This window comes from Onychostoma macrolepis, chromosome 03 (genome assembly GCF_012432095.1).
Source record: "Onychostoma macrolepis isolate SWU-2019 chromosome 03, ASM1243209v1, whole genome shotgun sequence".
Taxonomy (NCBI): domain Eukaryota; kingdom Metazoa; phylum Chordata; class Actinopteri; order Cypriniformes; family Cyprinidae; genus Onychostoma; species Onychostoma macrolepis.
This window is the reverse complement of record NC_081157.1, coordinates 15,149,952-15,171,887: the sequence shown is the minus strand read 5'-3', so window position 1 is coordinate 15,171,887 and position 21,936 is coordinate 15,149,952. Positions and strand designations below refer to the sequence as shown.

The 21,936-nt window shown below is 38.1% G+C and overlaps 1 protein-coding gene and 1 long non-coding RNA gene across 6 annotated transcripts in view; one reads left to right on the top strand and one right to left on the bottom strand.

Annotated features, from left to right (window-relative positions):
- Positions 1–19,524, bottom strand: part of LOC131536934 (gastrula zinc finger protein XlCGF26.1-like) — a 30,179-nt gene extending 10,655 nt beyond the window's left edge. For 4 of the 5 annotated variants that reach the window (XR_009270144.1, XR_009270145.1, XR_009270146.1 and 1 more), the window contains exon 1: positions 19,067–19,514. Coding sequence is in view for 2 of the 5 variants with exons in the window: in XM_058770135.1 (XP_058626118.1) it covers positions 19,067–19,295 (229 nt within the window). In the remaining 3 variants the exon portion in view is untranslated. Of the gene's footprint in view, positions 1–19,066 lie in introns of all 5 variants that reach the window. The other variant, XM_058770137.1, reaches the window with a different exon arrangement.
- A 43-nt stretch (positions 19,525–19,567) lies between these two features.
- On the top strand, positions 19,568–21,327 carry LOC131537915 (uncharacterized). Its single transcript, XR_009270427.1, has 2 exons — positions 19,568–19,610; positions 21,073–21,327. It is a non-coding gene; the product is annotated as an uncharacterized LOC131537915 (long non-coding RNA).
- The last annotated feature ends 609 nt before the right edge of the window (positions 21,328–21,936 follow it).

Genomic DNA, 21,936 nt, shown 5'->3' with positions numbered 1-21,936 from the left:
GCGCCACCTTTTGTCAAAAGTGGGGGGGTTAGTTTTAGCTACAGACACCAAACTCGGTACATAAATTGTTCTTATTAAGCCGGACAACTTTCTAATTTACAGTCATTAGCTACGACCAACAAGAAGTCGGCTATTTTTATTTTAATGTTTGTTTTTTGAGAAAACAGGCTGTAAATAAATTCATACTCCTCCAAGCAGAAACAAGTAGTTCACACCAAACTTTGTCAACATGATGCCAATATACTGAAGATTTTAAATTTCGGACGGATTTAGGATATCTCGAACGGTGTGGCAATAGTGATTTATTAAAGTAATAGTAAAAAAAATAGCAGTAATTTTCTTATATCTTTAAAGTGCAGTTTCCAAACACTTCAAAACTTTTTACATAAATATAACAAGTCTTTCTGAGGAAACATGCTTAGTTTCAAAAATGTATCATGCTCAGGGGCCACAAAACAATTAAAAATATCACTGAAATTGGTTTAAAGGTGAAGAGTGTAATACCAAGGATGACCACCAAATGGAGGCATGACCTTAATTCTCATGAGCTGCCTGATATCTGCCTGTCTGTGTATCAGAATGAAAAATAATGCATAGTGTTGTGAACTTTTATCTTCTAAAGTTTAGGCAACTCAGAAGTGAAGACCATGGAGACTTCGGGTTGTATCTTCAGCAGGATTCTTTTATTGAGAACACAAGCTGTTGGTAGCTGTAGTCATCGCAAATCTCAATCTCAAGTAATTTTACATGGTATCATAAAGGCATTTTTGGAGGAGGGACTTTTGGAGGTGGAGACAAATTCAAACAAAGCATGCAAATGAGGGAGGATTTGATTCTATCAAGCAAAAACCGGTTTGGCAGGTTATCTGGCTTGCTCAAAAGAGAAAAACAGACCCAATCAGCATAACACTCGATTGCATTGATAATCCAATCAGTCTAACGATTCAACGTCTGGGCCAGGGGCTCCGAAAGCCATTTGCAGAACAAAAGATTTGAGTCTCAGTGATCTGACTCATTTAACTTACAATGGAGTGAACAGGAATTGCAACTTTGCTGAGCAGATCTAAATTAAACATTTAAATAAATTTGTAATCCCACAATTCCCCCTTTGAGAGTTCTAATAACTCTCACAAAATACAAATTTAACACTTAAAAGTTCATTCTTGTAACTTGTGATCATTACAGGCACATAGCACTTGTTCTGTGTTGATTGTCTGTAGTGACGAACAGCATGCTGACACAGAAACAAACATGCAGCTAGGGTCCGTGAGGTTCTTACGGGTAATAGTCTTTTCTGGTTGGAACTGTCATTTCCTCGTGATGGGCGTGAGTCATTTGTTGAATGAAACACTTGATAATGTGGACGCATAGATAGTACACCAGTAGGAAAAATAACATCAGAATTGCTATTTCCTTGATCCACAGCCAGGGTTTACCTAACAGGTTTCCGAACCATGAAAAATTATCTTCAGTCATCTGGTGTAATTTTGCTAAAAGATCAAGAATGTCTTGTTGGATTTTGTTTAAGTTCTCTGTTGGATCCATTAACCCGGTGCAGCACTCAGGGCCGATAATGGTGCAGGCTCCCCCTTGCGTTGCAAGAATGTAATCCAAGGCCACTCTGTTCTGTAAGATCATTATCTTGTGCGAAGTGAGAGTGTCCGTGATGTTACCCAGGGCCAAAACTGTATCATTGGCCAGTTTTTGTACATAATTCGATAAGCTTCTGACTTGATCAAGGGCCTGCATGACACCATAAGATGGGATTAATGCTCCAAGAGTTCTTGACCACCATGTTTGTGCACAAGTGAGTCCTGAAATGCAGCCATCTTCTTTGTTCGTGGTAGGAGCTGAATTATGTAGATGTGAAGAGCTTGGGGTGGAGTGTGTATTTTCTCTGATAGCCGGTAGAACATAAACCAGGGTGCACCTGCCGTTGAATTGGCTGGGTAGGGTGTTGTAGACAGAAGTTCCACATAACCAAAAGGTGCCAGTCGGTGGAGGAATCATACACCACTGATTTACTGCAAAGAGTTTCGGGAGAGATGGTGTCCTGTGGAGACACCCTTCTAAGTCCTTTTCCTCTCTCCCTGCTGATGGAGTAATGTCCACATGGGATTCTGTTCTCATTTCTACCACAAAGCTGCAACGTTCACGTGGAATTTCACCCAATGCACCAAGGAAAAATCATTGGCAAGAGTAGATCTGTCATGATGGGAGTAGCTGAAGTTAGGTTGCAGGATGGTAATCCAGGAATGCAACACGGAGAAGCTGGAGGAGTTGTGAAGTTGTGACATGTACTCTTGTTGTATATTCCACTGGTATGAACTCTAAATAAGGTGCACGTATCACAGTTGGAGATGGGGTGTGCCACCCATGGGATTCCTGCTCCTACTGAAGGCGGGTGTGGCATGCAAACGTTCTTTCCAGCAAACAAGGCATTTCTTGACATATTCATCAGCTCTAGGAATATGTTGTTTCTGGAGTCTACACTTTGTGCGATGTCCATGATGATTACTAGTACGGCAATCTTGATCATGTTGATGGATGATGAAGTTCTCGTATGCGATTCTCTGCGTTGTGTATTTTTTAATTTTTTTTATTTATTTGTTCTGTCTTCCGTGACAGTTGGCTCGGCAGTGGGTCAAGTCTTTTTGAGGTTGTGGCTTCATACGCAGGTGAGGAGGTCGGTGCGTATGGGTCCTGGGACAGCAATCAAGTGTTATCTGCACAGAGTAAGAAAGAAAACAAAAGACGACAGAGCAGTGTTTGTTGTAAAAGACTGCAAACACTAGGGTTGTATCCTCTGTTCGATCTGAATCTGCTATTGTTGTTCCTTCTTTCCCTATTTCTTAATTCTTGCGACACCTAAAGAACAGTGAGGAAAGGATGGACTATTGGATGGGGAAGGGCCTATGAGGGAGTCTTCACCGCAGGGTTGGCCCCCGAAGCATGTTGCGTTCGGTTCTTCCCTGGGCTCCTCACAGGTTCTGTGTCCTATCCTATCCCTGTAGGTGGAGGAACAACTTTACAGTGTGACACATGAGTCCAAGTTTTCCTTTGACCTGGGATGATAGTGTGTCCACCTTCTGGTGGAGTCTGCCAACACGACTCAACTCTCTCTCTGGCACTCTGTACTGCCTTTGTGAGGTTTTCAGAGTAAGCGATCAGGGCATCTGAAGCAATGTGAACATCAGCATTTCTAAGCTCAATCACACCTGGCATCTGCATTGGGCGCCCAGTAATAATCTCATGAGGGCTCAGTCCTACTGATCTGTTAGGTGATGCGCTCATACTACACAGTACTGCGGGCAGTGCTTCAACCCATGGTACTCCTTCCTGATGCATTTTGCTTAGCCTGGTTTTGATTGTTCTGTTTGATCGTTCAAACTGTCCTGATGCTTGTGGCCTATAGGGACAGTGAAGGTTCCACTTAATCTTCAACATTCTAGACACTTCCTTGACTAACTGTCCTGTGAAGTGGGTACCTTGATCTGAGTCAATGCAATCTGGTAATCCCCATCTGGGAAGACATTTAGCAGTATGTGCAGCTGTAGCACGCCCTGTTGGATAAGCTTCTACCCATCTTGAGAACTTGTCTATTACTACCAAAACGTCAGTTTTTCCTTTACAAGGGGGCAACGATATGTAATCAACTTGCAGGTGACGAAATGGCCCTGGTGGAGCTGGGGTATGTGCTGCTGGTGTGGTGGCTGCTGGTACATCATTATTTTTCTGACATGTAACACGTCTCTTGACTGTTTCAGTGGCTATGTTTCTGAATTTTGGATTCCACCATTGATTTGAGAACCTGTGATTCATCGTTGCTGGACCACTGTGACCCAAATTGTGTATTTGTTGAGCCAAATATGGCAACAGTGATTCGGGAGCAACATACTTTCCCCCTTTGGTCCAGCAGCCGGATGAATCCACAGTGGCTCCTTTGTCTAACCATGTCCATGCTTCATATAGAGGAACGTCTTTATACAGATCAATGATTGATTCAGGAGGTAGAATTGTCTTCTGTGCTGTACTACCTGAACACACTTGTACAGTTGCATAGAAACAAGCCTGTTTAGCCGCTACATCAGCAAGAGCATTACCTTTAGCTTCCGTAGTATTAGTTGCGAGGTGTGCTTTCACTTTGATCACCGCTAATTTCTTTGGGAGTTTCATGGCAAACATTAAATCTTTCACTAATCCAGCATGCTTAATGGGTGATCCAGCAGAAGTTAGAAATTGTCTGGTTTGCCAAATGACACCAAAATCATGAATTACCCCAAAAGCATACCTGGAATCTGTGTAGATATTTGCAACTGATCCTGAAGCTAGCGTGCATGCTCTTGTTAAGGCTACTAGTTCTGCAGCTTGAGCTGAAAAATGATCTGGAAGACGACCTGAAGCAACTACTTCAGTGGTGGAAGTTACTGCATATCCTGCTTGTCTGTTACCTTCAATAACTTGAGCTGAACCATCAACAAACAACTCCAATTCATGCGTTCTCTATGGGAGTTTCTGCTATTTCACTTGTCGCTGCATATGTAAGCGTAACACAATCATGAGTCATTTCACCTTCACCCTCTAACACAACTTCAGTCATTGCAGACATCATACATGAGGATGGGTTCGTGACTGGTGCACGCTGTATAACAATGTTCGGGCTGTGAGAGTTGCTACCCAATTTCCCCAACGGGAGGAGGTGACAGAAGTGACTTTTGCTTGATTCATTAGTGCGGACACTGCGTGAGGGCATTTTACATTTACATTCTGACCTAACACCATTCCTGATGAAGCCTGAAGCGCTAGATGAACTGCCTGTACTGCTCTGAGGCATGGGCCCATACCTTGAGCGACTATGTCAAGTTTACCAGAATAGTAATGAATTGGGCGTAAGCTGCCCCCATGATCTTGCATTAGACATGCAGTCATAAAGCCTAAGTGTTCATGGACATAAAGCACAAAGGGTCTATCAGATTGGGCAATTCCTAATGCTGGTGCTTGACATAGTGCTCTCTTCAAATCATTAAAAGCTTTGAGATGAAGTTCTTCCATACAAACAGTATCTGAATCTTTACCATGGCCTTTCAACAAATCATAGAGAGGCTGAGCAATCGAGGCATAATCTTCAATCCAAGGTCTACAGTAACCTGCTGTTCCTAAAAATGAGCGGAGTGTTTTAATGGTAGTAGGCAGAGGTATGGCTTTGACTGAAGCCGCTCGATCCTGTGTAATGGATCTATTTCCTGCACCAATTGTTTGACCCAGAAATGTGACTTGCTTTTTAGCAATTTGAGCTTTGTGAAAGCTGCATTTGTGTCCTTTTTTATGCAAATAGTCCAACAATGCTGCCAATTCAGTTTGATGTACCTCATGATCTGTTGAGGCAAGCAAAATATCATCGACATATTGAATAATATTGGACTGTTTGACTGGACATTCTGGGTCACACAAATCACGTCTGACAGCCTGATGGTATATGGTCGGCGAATTCTGAAATCCCTGTGGCAAACGTGTCCACTGGTATTGTTCATAGTCAACTGTGAAAGCTAACCATGTCTGGCTGTCAGAGTGCAACTGTACAGAAAAGAATCCATTAGACATATCAATTACTGAAAAAATCTTACAATCTAATGGTAAGCCATTACAAATTGTAGATGGATCTGCCACTAGGGGGGTGATTTTATCAATATGTTTATTGGCTACTCTGTAGTCTATTGTAAGTCTCCATGTCCCATTGGATTTCTTGATGGGCCATATGGGTGAATTACATGGACTGTTGGTTTTAACTAGCACTCCTTGCTTCAGCAACTTTTCTACAATAGGTTTGATTCCCTGTATAGCTTCCTTATTAATCGGATATTGTTTGGTGACCGGAGGTGGATTTCCCGTCAATTTAACTGGTTCTACACCTGTCAACAAACCACAATCATCCTTGTCTTTAGCCCAAATTAGATGATTCTGTAAGAAAGCATACTCGGTAGGGGTTGCATTATTGGTAGAAACTTGTGCTGAGGAAATTTTTATGCTAGCAGATTCTGAGGACATGTCTAACGTTAGATGTACTTGTCTCAGAAGATCCAAGCCTAAAATTGCACCTGTATTTAATGGAGCACATAGCAATTTTGTAGTCAGAGTTTTTGGGCCAAATTGTACCTCTATGGGCGGGGTTTCATACAAAACCGAATCTTCACCTATTACGCCAGTTAAACAAAGTTTGGTTTTCTTGTATGGGATGTTTAAAACTTGTGCCAATTTTGTAGGAATTACTGTACACTCTGCACCTGTATCAAGCAAAAAATCAATCTCTTTCCCTTTTTTTTTACGCTACTTTTCACAAAAATTCTTTGGTCATTGTGTTGGATTACAGGGGAAAGGTAGCTACTCACAGCCCCAACAATTAGTTTTTTTCCTGGTCTTATTGTCCTCTTTGAAGAGCCTGTACGAGCTGTCCTAAAGTTTCAGTGGTCACTGGCGGAACTACTTCAGGGTTGTAGGCAGGCTGAGAAGGAGCAGAATTATGCATAGCATTTCTTTTACTATCTTGCAACTTCTTCCTACACTCTTTCTCCCAATGTCCTAATTTTCCACAGTAGTTGCATTTGCCTTCTCTTTTAGACCATCTATTGTCTTGTTTTGTTGTGTTAAACGTAGCTGCTGCTACTCTCACTTTTGCCTTGACATCAGCATCTCTTTCCCATGTAGCTAACCTGTCTAGGTTACTTCTGAGAGTTCTGTTAGACCAAGTTAGATCTAAGAATGGTAAAGCTTTTCTGTATTCGGCTACAAGGCCATCTGACCAGATACGAACCAAGGGTCCCTTGTCATCTAGCACACTTTCAGGGTCATCAACGATTCCACTGTAAATTACAGCTGACTGACAAAATCTCTCAGTATATTCACTCACAGGTCTTTCCTTTGCACACAGGTAGTAATTCTAGACCAATCTATTTTGGGTCCTAAGATATTCTTTAGGACTTTCAAAATACCTTCTCTTAAATCACCTTTACTTGCATGTCGCAGTTCAGAAGTAATAGCAGATTCAAAACTGTTGAATTCAGATTCAGTTAGAATTTGTGACATCAGCTGCGTTACCTCCGTTAACGACATGTCGTAGAGACGCATTTTCCTGATCAATGCTCTTCTAAATTCAGAAAAATGTGTGCGTGCTGAGGGTAAGCTCTGAGACAGTCTCTCTATATCTTTAGGTCCTAGTGCTTTGGCAACAGTTTGTACTTGCACAACAGAAGAGTTGAGAGGAACACTTTCAGTTTCCTCAATTCCCTGAGATCTTCTCCTAGCACCACACACATTGACCGAACTTACAGGCACATCAATTACTGATTGGAGAGCTACATCTCTTTCAAAGAAAGCTTGTAAATCAGGATAATTGTTATCAGTCTGACTAACCTCTTCCACATCAGTTTTTGCTGAAGCTTTGTTGCGGTTCAATTTCTTAGTCAAAGAGGATACTCTAGCACAGAGCTCTTTGTTCTGTTCCTCTAGCTCTGAGTTACGCTGAGACTGTTGTGTAGCTAGCGCTAAACCAAATTCTCTGTGGCAGCAGATAATGCCTTTCACATTGTTCTTGCGAATACATGCTCCTAATACCTTTTTGCACTCATCTACAGACCAAGTCTTGTCTGGATGGATCTCATATTTCTGAGTTAGTTCTTGTCTAACTTTCTCAGTGACTATTAGGTTCATTTGCACTCCTAACAGTGATTTGAATTCACTATCTGACCACAAAGGAGTCGCGAGACCACCTTTTTCAGTTGTGGAGATCAGTCTAGCATTCTTTCTAAACATTTTGCGAGTTTCTTTGTTACCACACAATCAAAAACACTAAAACTTCTCTGATCAACAGAGGGTACGCTTGTTAACACAGATCAACTATTGTTAACCTTCCCTGGCAAAGCAGAGGATAACAAATATTAGCATGTGATGCTAATCTTCCCTGTCTGAACAGAGGATAACCAATTCTTCCCTGCCTGAACAGAGGATAACCAATTCTTCCCTGCCGAAACAGAGGATAACAAATATTAGCATGTGATGCTAATCTTCCCTGCCTGAACAGAGGATAACCAATTCTTCCCTGCCGAAACAGAGGGTAGCACACTATTAGCACGTGATGCTAATCTTCCCTGCCTGAACAGAGGATAACCTTCATCTCTAAAAGGACATTTTTAGAGGATAACTTAGTTAACCAAACCCTACAGCTGTCTGTTAACTCTTCTCTGACGGCGCAGAGGATAACAAATTTGTACTGGTCTTAGGTTCTTTTTGGATTAGAGACAGCACTCACCACAACCTTGGTTGAGAGAAAAATTCAGTCTGGAAATCTTTGTTCAGCTGGAAGTTTTCGCTGGATTCCAAAAAATGCAGTCTGGAAGCAGATCTTTGTTTGAGCTTGAAGTTTTCAATCTGGATTCTGGAGGAAGCTGGAACTCTATCCGGGTCACGGCACCATCTGTTGTGAACTTTTATCTTCTAAAGTTTAGGCAACTCAGAAGTGAAGACCATGGAGACTTCGGGTTGTATCTTCAGCAGGATTCTTTTATTGAGAACACAAGCTGTTGGTAGCTGTAGTCATCGAAAATCTCAATCTCAAGTAATTTTACATGGTATCTTAAAGGCATTTTTGGAGGAGGGACTTTTGGAGGTGGAGACAAATTCAAACAAAGCATGCAAATGAGGGAGGATTTGATTCTATCAAGCGAAAACCGGTTTGGCAGGTTATCTGGCTTGCTCAAAAGAGAAAAACAGACCCAATCAGCATAACACTTGATTGCATTGATTTGCAGAACAAAAGATTCGAGTCTCAGTGATCTGACTCATTTAACTTACAATGGAGTGAACAGGAATTGCAACTTTGCTGAGCAGATCTAAATTAAACATTTAAATAAATTTGTAATCCCACAATAGAATCAGCTGAAATGTTCTGTACTGTCAGTATTCTTTTACACACACACATATACAGTATATATATATATATATATATATATATATATATACATACACATAATATATATATATATATATATATATATATATATATATATATATATATATATACACATATATATATATATATATATATATATATATATATATATTATTTTTAATAGTTATAGAATATTAAAAGTATTGGTAACAATTTACATTAAGGTCTCTTTGGTTAACATAAGTTATTACATTAATTAACATGAACTAAAAAGGAACAATATATTTTAAAATCATTTATTAATCTTATTTAATGTTAGTTAATACTAACATTAAAAATATTAATTTATGTTAATTCACAGAACATAAAATAATGTTAAGATACAACTTTAAATTTTAATGATGTATTAATAAATTTTTAACTTAACATTAATAAATGTTATATAAATATTGTTCATGTTAACTAGTATAGTTCAATAACAGTTTTTAACATTAATTCAAAACTAACAAACTAAGTATGATCAACATATGTTTTACTATATTTCTTTGTGTTAGTAAAAAAAATCTTTATGTTAGTTCATGGTACAGTAACTGATGTACATTAACCAGAAATTTTAATTAATAATGTAGTAGTCAATTTTGAACATATCATTAACCAAGATTCATAAATGTGACCCTGGATCACAAAACCAGTCTTAAGTCGCTGAGGTATATTTGTAGCAATAGCCAAAACTACATTTTATAGGTCAAAATTATAGATTTTTCTTTTAAGCCAAAAATCATTAGGATATTAAGTAAAGATCATGTTCCATGAAGATATTTTGTAAATTTCTTACAGTAAATGTATCAAAACTTAATGTTTGATTAGTAATATGCATTGCTAAGAACTTCATTTGGACAACTTTAAAAGGCCATTTTTTACAATATTTAGATTTTTTTGCACTCTCAGATTCCAGATTTTCAAATAGTTGTATCTCAGCCAAATATTGTCCTATTCTAACAAACCATACATCAATGGAAAGCTTATTCAGCTCTCAGATGATGTATAAATATCAATTTTAAAAAATTGACACTTAAGACTGGTTTTTTCGTCCAGGGTCACAAATGCTATAAAACTATTGTTCATGTTAACTTATATAATGTTAAAAACTAAAAACTTGTTTAAAAGTGTTACAAAAGATTTACATATTGTTCTTTATGTGTGTGTGAGTGTGTGTGAGAGAGAGAGGATAGAGAAAGACTAACATTAATAAAAGCTATATAATTATTGTTCATATTAATTAATATAGTTAATTTAGTAACTGAAACCTTATTGAAAGTGTTACCAAAATTGTATATGTTGTTGTGTGTATGTGTTTGTGTGTGTGTGTGTGTGTGTGTGTGTGTGTGTGAGAGATAGAGGATAGAGAGAGACTAACATTAATAAAAGCTATATAATTATTGTTCATATTAATTAATATAGTTAATTTAGTAACTGAAACCTTATTGAAAGTGTTACCAAAATTTGATATATTGTTGTGTGTGTGTCTCTCACAGTCTTGATAGTTTGGATTAACCCTTTCATTGCTGTATCCCTCAAAACCAGACTGCCAGAGGGTTACTGTAATGCATGTGCCTGCTGGGCACAGTTTTCCTGATGCCACCGGGGTGGCGTTTGCACTGACGGCTTGGGCCCGCCATCGCTGCTTGCAGCTATATTTAACATTTTATATTTATAACTTCTCAATGTACCAAAGTGATCATTTCTGATTTTTTTTTTTATTCAACAATAAATTGATAAATCATAAATTGCTTAATCTCGCTGCACTATACAAATGAGCTCACGTCTGTTCCATCCTGCGCAGGACTCGATGAAAGCGAGAAAGCGGCCAGAAGAAGCAGTGAAATGTAGCAACATCACTGACCTGTTCAGGGCTTCAGGTGCAGGGGCCCGTTTCAGAAAGGAGGTTAAGTGAAAACTCTTGAGTATGTTAACCCTGAAATGAGGGAAACTCTGGGTTTTCCGTTTCAAAATGGGAGGTTTGTCAAACCCAAGAAAGCAGGGTAAGTCAAGCCCGTTTCGGTAACTTATACTCAGAATCAGTTACTGTGGTAACTTACTCTGTGAACCTAACCTGGTCGGGAGCAGGTTTTCTTCAGTAAACCCAGAGTTTCTTTCCATCTCCTCCTCCTTTTTAAAGTGTAAGTGATGTTTAAATACCCCTTTCATTCATTCATGCAGCAAAAATGTTTTTCTTACGGAGTATTTTTGTCTTATTTCAAGTACAAAAATCAAAATTCTTAAGTTAAAATGCATTTTCTATAGATAAAAAATTATATATTTAGTCTTGCTTCCTGGGGGAAATGCATTTAAATGCATTTTACGTAAAACATGCAAGACTGTCCACCATAGGGTAAGAAAAATAATCTTAAAATCTTAATGCAAACGGAAACAAGAATATTTTTAATTTCTCACCCCACTGGCAGATAATTAGCAAAATAAGAAAAATGCACTTTTTTTGTTGTTGTTGTCATTCACATGTATATTTATTCAGAGTGTCTATTTACACTAAGTGCATATAGCCCGCCTTGTTGGCAGAGGCCATTTACACTAACTCCGCCCACCAACGTGTGATTGGGATAGTCAACACTGAAAAACGACGCTCATTTAACATCAGTTTCAGTGGCGTAGATGGTAAGGCGCATGCTTTTTGCCAAACTTGTTTTCCTCCCTTTTCAAATCTCTTATCGCATCGGAAAGATGGTGCCCCCCCCCCGTGGCAGACGTCTTTGTTTGCACCTCTCGAGAATGTTCCCTTTTTATTATAGTTTTACTTATTATTTTAGTACTTTTACTTAAGAAAACCATCGGACACAGAACATACGACAGAGAGATTTTATTGAAGATTGGAATGAGAACACAAGAACTGCTTTTTAGTCTTCCAGATTTGGATTGCATTATACACCCGGCCTCAAGCGGAGGAGAGTGAAACGAGACAGGCTGCACGCTAGGCTAAAGGCTTGAGCAACCAGGCCACCCCTACCCAGCCTGTTACTCGCGAATGTTTGGTCGCTTCTAAACAAAATGGATGAGATCCACACCAGCGTTTCAATTCAAAGGGAGTACAGAGACTGTTGTGCCTTAATATTTACTGAAACGTGGCTAAATAAGGATATTTCAGTGTAACATCTGCTTATGATCCTTGATGGTCATTGGGACTTTATGTCTTAAGAGACCCTTTTAGCCTTTTGACATTTGCATATAATTCACAGCCTGGCCCCACATTCTACCGTTATATGGGTGCTAATTGCCAAGGGTTGTCCCCCCCACTGTCAAAAAGATGCTAAACAGATCGACTATCTTGTCTCTCCATCGGACTTCAAACAAATTCCAAGAGAACTAAATGACCCTCGGTACCAGGCCTGGCTGACCAGTGGACTACCCCCACGATTACAAGAAACATAACACACACATAGAGGCATTTTCTTTATTTAGACCATAATTAATCAGTTACAAATGTATCTGGCATATGCATGTGTTGTTTGTATGTTTCCTTAATATATTAGCCTAGTTACCGCTCATTATTCGTATTAGTAAGCTCTAAACACTCATATTCAGGTGAATACACTCATATGTATTTTTGAACTAAACCACTTGCGCTGCTATCGTTAGCCTGGCAACACTGGTGCTCTCCCCTCATCACACAATGATAGATGACCTTCCACGCTGCGATGACGGGAAGAAGTTGGGGTCAAACCTTATCAAACGATTAATCTGCGTTAAAAAAAATATTAACGCGTTAAATTTTTTTGATTAATCGCATGCATTAACGCGTTAACACCCCTAATATATATATATTGCATATTTAGCAACTTTCAGACCCTTTTAGCTGTGTTTTTCCATAGAATATACAAACTGACAAACCTAGCAACTTTTTGGATAAACCTTAGCTATGGTTCAGTTGGAAGATATCACCAGTGCTGCCCTGCAAGCGCAAGATCTGAATCTCCCGGCGCAGCGTCGCCTCTCTCAGCGTCTGTTCTGTGCAGTGAGCGGTATAGAAGCACCGCATTCTGCTGGCCGTACCGCCGCAGACTCGTCAGTAAATATGAGTACAATACAGCGTTTCCAAGCACCTGCCATTTGAAATTATAAATATGAGCATAGTTCGTCTGTTAATATTATGCACTTTTTTGTTTGTTGTTTTTTTTTTAGTTTGTTACGCAGGCAGTGCGCTGCATGAGACAAAAAAGTAATATAGCCAAAACCACCGCATAGCCGCTCTTTAGTGTAAGGTTAGATGCATGTTGATTTTATCAGACGATGTCGTGATTATAAATGAGAGTGACTCCTGGTTAACATGTAATAATGGGTAGTGTTTAGGTAGTGTTTAGTCACTATTTAGTGTGGAATTAAAGTCAATCTCCTGCAGTTTTTCCTCTCTCAATCAGTAGAAAATGTGGTTAACACCCAGTCATGCATGAAAAAAATAAATACCGTCATATACCGTGAAACCGGTATAATTTTGAAAAATACTGTGATATAAATTTTTGGTCATACCGCCCAGCAGTAGCTTTAACACAGACTTATTAGACTTAATTTATACAGTGAAGACTATTTATCAGTTCTAGGAAGATTACTTTCCTGGCCAAGGAACAATAGCCTTCCTACTTATACAGTGCTAGCAGTAGTTTAGCATGTAGCAAGGAGCAACATTCAGTGACTTTGAATTGTGAGCGGAACACAGAGACAATCAATTGTGAATATAAGGGATTTAATAAATGAAACTATAACTAACATACAAACAAACTAAGCAAAACATATATATATAGAATGAAGGAAAGTAAGGAAAAGAGAGAGAAGAGCAAAGAATGGCAGTATTTCACATCAATTAACCACAACCTAAAATGAGAATCAATAGAGACACAATTCACCTTAAGAGGGGTTCAAACTTAAACACGCATCTAATCAGTTGTAAATGGTTATTTGCATTGGTTTGTTGCTGAATAAGAGTCTTGATGCGGTAGACGAGGTTCTCGATGGTTTCTTTCTGCGAGTTGAAGAAGTCCACAGCAAATCCACAAAGTTACTTGAAGGTAAACACTGCCAGAAGGTTAAACTCAAGAGGAGTTCTGGAGTGTGTTTGTCTCAAGAAGAAGAGTTTTGAGCGATGATTAGTCTGCGTTCGGAACTTTTAATAGTTCATTGCCGCACCCATTTTGTGGGTGGAGTGGCCAATCAGAGGCATGCATTTTGAGCGGGAAAGACATCCTTCGTCTCCGTTTATGGCCCATTCTCATTTTATTGCTGATCTGGACCGCTAGTGCAGCTTTTAATTCAAAACATAGTAAGAATTGTTCGATGCATTTCACGATCACATAGTGTACATTATTGTGTGAGAAATAAAGAGAAGATCATTTTGATACCAAGAAGGTAACCTCCAGACGATATTAAAGCAGAGATGCACTCATACACTTGAATACAGGCATTTAACGTTTAACTAATACAAGTAAAGGGTTTTAACTAAGTTAATATAATAGGGGAATATAAATACAACACATGCATATAGCAGATACATTTATAACTGCTTACTATGGCCTAAATACAGAAAATGTCTTTAGGTGTGTGTGTGTGACGTGTATTGGAAGTTGTGGAGACAGACAACTGCTCTGGTGCCTGGCACGGGGGTCACCCCCCCTTCTGTGGAATGTGTTTGAAGCTTGATGGAGACACCCCAGAGGCGACCTGTTTTAGCATCCTTTTGATAGTGATAAAGACCATCTGCAATTTAGTACCCATATAAATGTAAACGCTGAGGCCAGGTCTGTAATTATATGCAAATGTCAAAAGGCTAAAAGGGTTTTTTAAAACAAAGTGTAATCAGCCATCACTGATCCTACACAGACGTTACAAATGTAACCACTGACATCTTCAATCTTTCCCTCTCAATGGTTACAGTCCCTGTCTGTTTCAAGTCCACAAATCATCCCTGTCCCAAAAAAAGCCACCGTTTCTAGTCTGAATGACTACAGACCTGTGGCTCTCACACCAGTTCTCATGAAGTGTTTTGAGAGTCTCATCCAGAAACACATTCAAAGCATTGTACCAGCCACCCTGGCCCCATTTCAGTTTGAGTACAGGACTAATAGATCAACAGAGGATGCCACTTCATTTGCCCTTCACAAAATCCTAACTCACCTGCAAAATAAAGACAGCTATGCCAGACTGCTTTTCATTGATTACAGTTCGGCATTCAACACTATCATCCCCTCCAAACTCATAAACAAGCTGTATAACCTGGGCCTGGACAGAAAACACAGTGAAACTAGTTAGCAAGGCCAATCAAAGAATGTACTTCCTGAGGAGGCTAAGGAAGTTTGGCATGTCATCACACACTCCATAACTTCTATAGAAGCACTGTGGAGAGTGTGCTAACTTGCTGCATTGCTGTGTGGTTTGGCAACAGCACAACACATGACAGAGAGGCTTTACAGAGGGTGATAAAGCTGGCCCGGAAAATCACAGGGACAGATCTCCCCTCACTGCCGGACATCTACAACAAAAGGATCTGCAAATGGGCTTTCAACAAAACAAATGGGCTTATCAAGGACACCACCCATCCCATCCACAATTTCTTCACCCTCATGAAGTCTGGCAAGCGGTACCAGAACACTGCGGCCAGAACATCCAGACTCCAGAACAGTTTATACCCCCAGGCCATTAGACTGATAAATAGTCAAAACCCACTGCCACTTCCACCTGTATCATCAAGATAAATTCAGCCTGTTCAATGGCACTCTGCACTTTACCAGCTGGACCATCATACACTCATCAGGCATTTGACAATCATGGGCAATTTTAAACACTAGTCATTTTAAACACTTTAAAATTGTCATTTTATTGCTACTTGCACTGCACATTTATACTGTGAAGAATTTTTTATTGACAGTTGTTTTTCTAATTAGCGTACGGGTTCTCTTCTTTTTCTTCATCACTTTCTTTTTTTATGCGGTTTTATTTATATTTTTGCTATACTTTACTGTAAATTCTATATGTTCTACATATTTTGTATTGTCCATGTAAGTTATGTTTGTTCCCTGTTGGATTACAAATTCATAAAATGTTAAATCTAGGTTCCAATGTAATAGTATATAAGCTGAAAAAGTTAGGTACATTGTATTTAGCATTTATGGTGAATTATAGTATTTAGCATTATGATCAGATGAACGATTCTGTTAAACAAAGTTTGTAGCAAGAGGTTCCTGCCAGTTCCTGTTCTCTTATTGTAAGTCCAATGAGCCATTCTCGGAGACTCTCACCTTTTGTTTGTAATAACTCTTGGTGCCCCGCCCCAATCTTTGGGCAGTTATGCTGATTGGATTAGGAGTGGTTAAATGGGGCAGGCTGCTATACCTGAATACTACATTTGCATGCTTTGTTTAAGGTCGTCACCCAGGTGATTTGTCTCCATTCCTAAGCACTGCCCCCTAAATGTATATAAACTACAATGTTTCACTGCTTTAGTTAGACTTGGATGACTGCAGCGACGCACAGCGAGTTCTCAATAAAGAGTAACTTCTGTATGAAAGGTATCCCAACGTCTCCTGGTCTCTGCTTCGACGAGGAAAACGTTTCCAACATCCCCTTCTACCCTGTCATTCTCGAGAGGTAAAAACAAAGTAAGAATTTCATTGTACTCTAGTACATATGACAATAAAGCTCTTGAATCCTTGAAAGGTATTTATTTTCAATAAAAATTAAGGAAATTATCAAAAAGTTGAAAATATAATATCGGTTAGGGTAGGTGTAGGAACGGCTTTATTGTCCCAATAAGGTGGCATCCATTTAATAATCTTAATTAAATCTATAATTTACACTCAATACGTTATTATTGCGTACTGTTTTAAAATGTACTACAATACTGAGGTGCAGATAATTGCCACTATTTGCAATAAGTAGTATAAATAGCAGAACATCTTGCTATTTTAACAGTGAAAGTAGAATATGAAGAGCTCTTTTCCAAAACGCTATAAATCCATTTTAATAGTTTTCATGAAAATGACATTTTACCTAGACCCATACATTGTTAATATTCAATTTATCCTGTTAAAATGATCTGTTAACTCAGTCTGAACATGTTAAACAATGATTGTTAAATGAAGCAACAATATTGTCGATTATAAATTCAAAGTTTGTTTTTTGTTTTTTTTTAAACGCTACAAATCCATCCTTTTTTTCATAAAAATGTTGGTTTATGTCTTTTTAAAAAAGGTTGTCCGGTGACAGCTTCTCGGCCTGACAGAAACCGGGCGCACCAGCCTTGTGTTGACATCCCACAGTGGGTATTAACAGTATTAACGCACCACCTGAGTGACAAACCTTCTTTTTTTGTTGTTTTTTGTGATTTTCTTTGTCCAGTCTGCGTTTTCTACCCCCAGGTGTAGGTCTCACTGGCTCAACCAGGCCATCAAAAGTGTTATTAGAGTTTAAAGCACTCATTTTGAAGACTGAGCACAAAAAAACGCTTCAAAGCGTCGCCATGTTGGATTGCATCGAACGAATTCTGATTGGTCGAGAGGACATATCGCATTTAGGCTTAAAACAGGTTCGGCGCTTATAGCGGTTTGGAAAGGAACTGTATCTTGCAGCACATTTAAAACAAGGAAATATAGCGATTTGGCATGAAACATTGATGGAGCAGTGAATAGGTTCAGTACACAGCAAAATGGCATGACGAACTCATTTTTTTTTTATTTGGCGTTTATCGTGTTTTGGAAAAGAGTTCTTCATATATAGCTATTTGCACTTAGTGTAAATAGAATCCATTGCTATTTTCACTTAGTGCAAATAGCATCTATCACATTGCATTGGAAGAATGCAATCTGAGATGCAGAGCACATTATAAGTCCGCTGTATGCAGACCGATAAGGAAAGTGTGCCTCGTGAAAAGTGAAATAGACACTGAATCTGACATTGACCACATTCTTTTTTCTTTTCTTTTTTTTGCCGTGGGATACCATGAAAATAAATATTAGTTCAATAATTTACTGTTTTCACCTCTGATATTATAACTGTGATTATGAATGAAAGTTACGTATTGACTCAGAAGTATGTACACTTGGCGGGAGCTGTTGCCATTGTGAATCATAATTTCGGAGCTCCATTGATCATGACTTCTCATACGCGCTAAACTTAGAGTCAACCTACTCAGAGTGCACTGAACTAACTCAGTTCAGTTGTTCAGAAACTGAAAACTCAGAGTTCAAGTTTCAACTCAGAGTTGGTTGAACCTCCTTATTGAAACAGGCCCCAGGTCAGTTTCATCTGTAAATATGCTAAAGAGTTTTGTCTTTATTAGTTGATTATTAAACTGCTAGCACCTGTTAGGCTATCAGTAGCACCCCATTACGATCATCATTCAGAATACTGTGCTAACGGACATCAATATCGATTGTAAAGTTACATCAATAAATTTAGCACAGACAGATATTCACATGGACTTATTGTACAGGGAGGGAGGGAGCTAGAGTAGACAGAAAAAAAAAAAAAAATTTTCAACGAATATATTGTACTAATTTTGACATTTAGGCACTTTAGAAAATGTGTTTTAATACACTACCAGTCAAACGTTTTTGATCATTGAGATTTTTAATGTGTGTTGTGTATTTAATTTTTTTTTTTAAAGAAGTCTCTTCTGCTCACGAAGCCTGCATTTATTTGATTCAAAATACAGCAAACACAGTAATATCATGAAATATTTTTATTATTTAAAATAACTGATTTCTATTTGAATATATATTAAAATGTATTTTATTCCTGGGATTTCAAAGCTGAATTTTCATTTCTCCAGTCTTCAGTGTTACATGATCCTTCAGAAGACATTCTAATATGCTGATTTGCTACTAAAAAAAAAAAAAAAAAAAAATTTATATAATTATTATTATTATTATTATTATGTTGAAAAGTTTTTTTCCAGGTTTCTCTGATGAATAGAAAGTTAAGAAGAACAGCATTTAACTTAAATAGAAGCGTTTTGTAGCATTATAAATACCTTTATTATCACTTTTGATCAATTTAAAGCATCATTGCTAAATAAAAGTCATAATAATGACAGTAATCAAAGATGAATGAAGATTAAACACCAACCTCCGTGTCCCTCGTGTTTTATTATCCAGGGTTCTGGTTCCTCCTGTTTTATTATCCAGGGTTCTGGTTCCTCGTGTTTTATTCTACAGGGTTCTGGTTCCTCCTGTTTTATTATCCAGGGTTCTGGTTCTTCGTGTTTTATTCTACAGGGTTCTGGTTCCTCCTGTTTTATTCCCCAGGGTTCTGGTTCACTCATCTCCTCCTCTCTCTCCTCTTTAACAAACACCATCTTCACAGCAGATCTCAGTTCAGCTGATACTCCTCCAGATATTCCTGCTTCAAAACTTAGTCACGACTGTTTGGATGAGAATGTTACAGGTATTTACTCACCTGATCCAAAAACGGTATTTTTCTATTTACAGAAATAACATTTCTAACCGTTTGTATTAAGCCAGCATCACTACAAAACAACAGATAGAGTGGTTAAGCTAATCGTCTTCCTCTGAGGTTTAATGGTGTTTGATAAACAAACGTATGTGTTTTAGCGCCACCCGCTGGACTGGAGTGTGAAGCGGCGCGAGGATGGAAATAATGCGTCTATAAGGTGAACTGATTTGTTTTCCTTTAAAAAAAGCCGATCTGCACAGATAAATGAAAATAAATTAAAATAGACTAAATAAATAGACTCGAATGGTATTCGATAAACACCAACAGTCTTCGTGAGTGAGGATTAGAAGAGAAAAACGAGAGAAGTCAAATATTTCAGTGAAAATCACACAAGGTTCCCTAATGGTTAAGGGACAGTCCACGGAATGGTTGCTATTTGCTTCCAAAACTCTCTTCCAAAAAAAAACAAAAAAAAAAACTGGATATTAATACACATATTTAACTATTCAAAATCTGTACAGGTCAATCTCAGGTTACTGTATTTAATTTTTTGCATGATTTGTAAGTGGAAGATGGATGTATTTTTCTCAATTAAAAAAGCATATTTCAAAATATGTCAAAAATTAATTAATTTTCCCCTCAAGCAGGTGTTTATTTTAAAGAAATTGTTGGTTTCATGGTAAAAAAAAATTATAATAATTATCATTTAAAAAAAAATCACTATTTATCTAGTTTTTTGGGGGCATCTAAGGTACACAAACCCATTTTTCATTTTAAAGGTGACTCAAACCTCAAGCTTATCAATTTTCAAAGGGTTGTGCCAACAGATGATAGTCCCAGCAAACAAAGAACGTTCCCCCAACATTAGTTTTTGGTTCCAGTTTGGTTGTTTTTTGTTTTTGTGTGTGTGTGTGTTTTTATTTTCGGGGAACCAAATACTAACATTGGGGGAACATTCTTTTTATGTTATATTTTTTTGTAACATAAAACAATGTTCCCAGAATGTTGCATGGTGGTTATTATTAAATAACCTAAAAAAAAAACCTTATAGATAAAGTTCCCTAATTGTTATTTTAGGTTATCTTTTTTGCAACCATAAAATAATGTTACCATAACAACCTAAAAATAACTTAAACAGAATGTCCCAGATAGCAAAATGACTCCGGAGTGGATCCGCCCTGGAGATACCACAAGCTCCAGAAAAGATAATTAAGGATTACGGATCCGGTCCGGACCCTAACCATATCCACTAATAAAGCGGTTCAAATCCGGTTCAGTCTGTTAATGAAGCCCCTCATCCGAACCGGATCCGATCTGGACCCATTCATTAAGTGGGTTATTACTATCTAAAATGGGTAATCTGGCCAAAACTAGCTAGGGAAATATATCAAATGGAGCTGACAATCATTATATAGACTAGACATCTCCGTGATGTACGGTATGTGTATTTTCCTCCTCTCGCTGCTTCATACTCCAGTCCAGCGGGTGGCGCTAAAACACATAAGCTTGTTTGTCAAACACCATTAAACCTCAGATGAAGAAGTTTAGTTTTACCGCGCTCTCTGCTGTTTTGTCGTGATGCTGTTTTAATACAAACTGTTAGATGTTGTTTCTGTAAATAGAAAAATACAGTTTTTGAATTAGGTCAATAAATAACTGTAATATTCTCATCCTCACAGTCATGACTAAGTTTTGAAGCAGGAATATCTGGAGGAGTATCAGCTAAACTGAGATCTGCTGTGAAGATGGTGTTTGTTAAAGAGGAGAGAGAGGAAGACATGAGTGAACCAGAAACCTGGAAAATAAAACACGAGAAACCAGAACCATGGGGAATAAAACAGGAGGAAACAGAACCCAGGAGAATAAAACAGGAGGAACCAGAAACCTGGAGAATAAAACAGGAGGAACCAGAAACCCGGAGAATAAAACAGGAGGAACCAGAAACCTGGAGAATAAAACTGAAGAATAAACATCAACCTCTTTGTTCCTCCTTTCATCTTTAATGACTGTTTGTGGTACACCCACAGATCCTTTATGTAAAAATAAGACCTTAACTGTCATTAAAATATCTTAAATCCATTTTCAATGTTTCTTATGGAAATGTGACTGAACTGACACCAAGGAGATTTAATTATTAGACTTTATTTTTGCTTTCTGGAATCATAAAACTGTTGAACTCGGAGCGTGTGAGACTGCGTGTGAATTTGTTTTCACACTAGTAGAAGCCACATTTTAAACTGTAATATATTTGAAATCAATTACAAATAACATGCATTTAGGTGGTCGAAAACATTACATTTAATTCACGCTTAAGTGTATTGTTAACTGACATAAAAGTATATTTTAGTTAACATTAATTGCTTGTCAGTAGTACACTTTAAACACATTTTAAAGACACTAGAAGCAATTATGAAAGTACATATGAAGATGTACTAAAAAGTCCCACTTCAGTGGTTTACAAAAATCACTCAAAAGTTCAACTAATTCAAGTCAAGTTGAGTTTTATTGTCATTCCGCTACATGCGGGGCATACAGTGGAACGA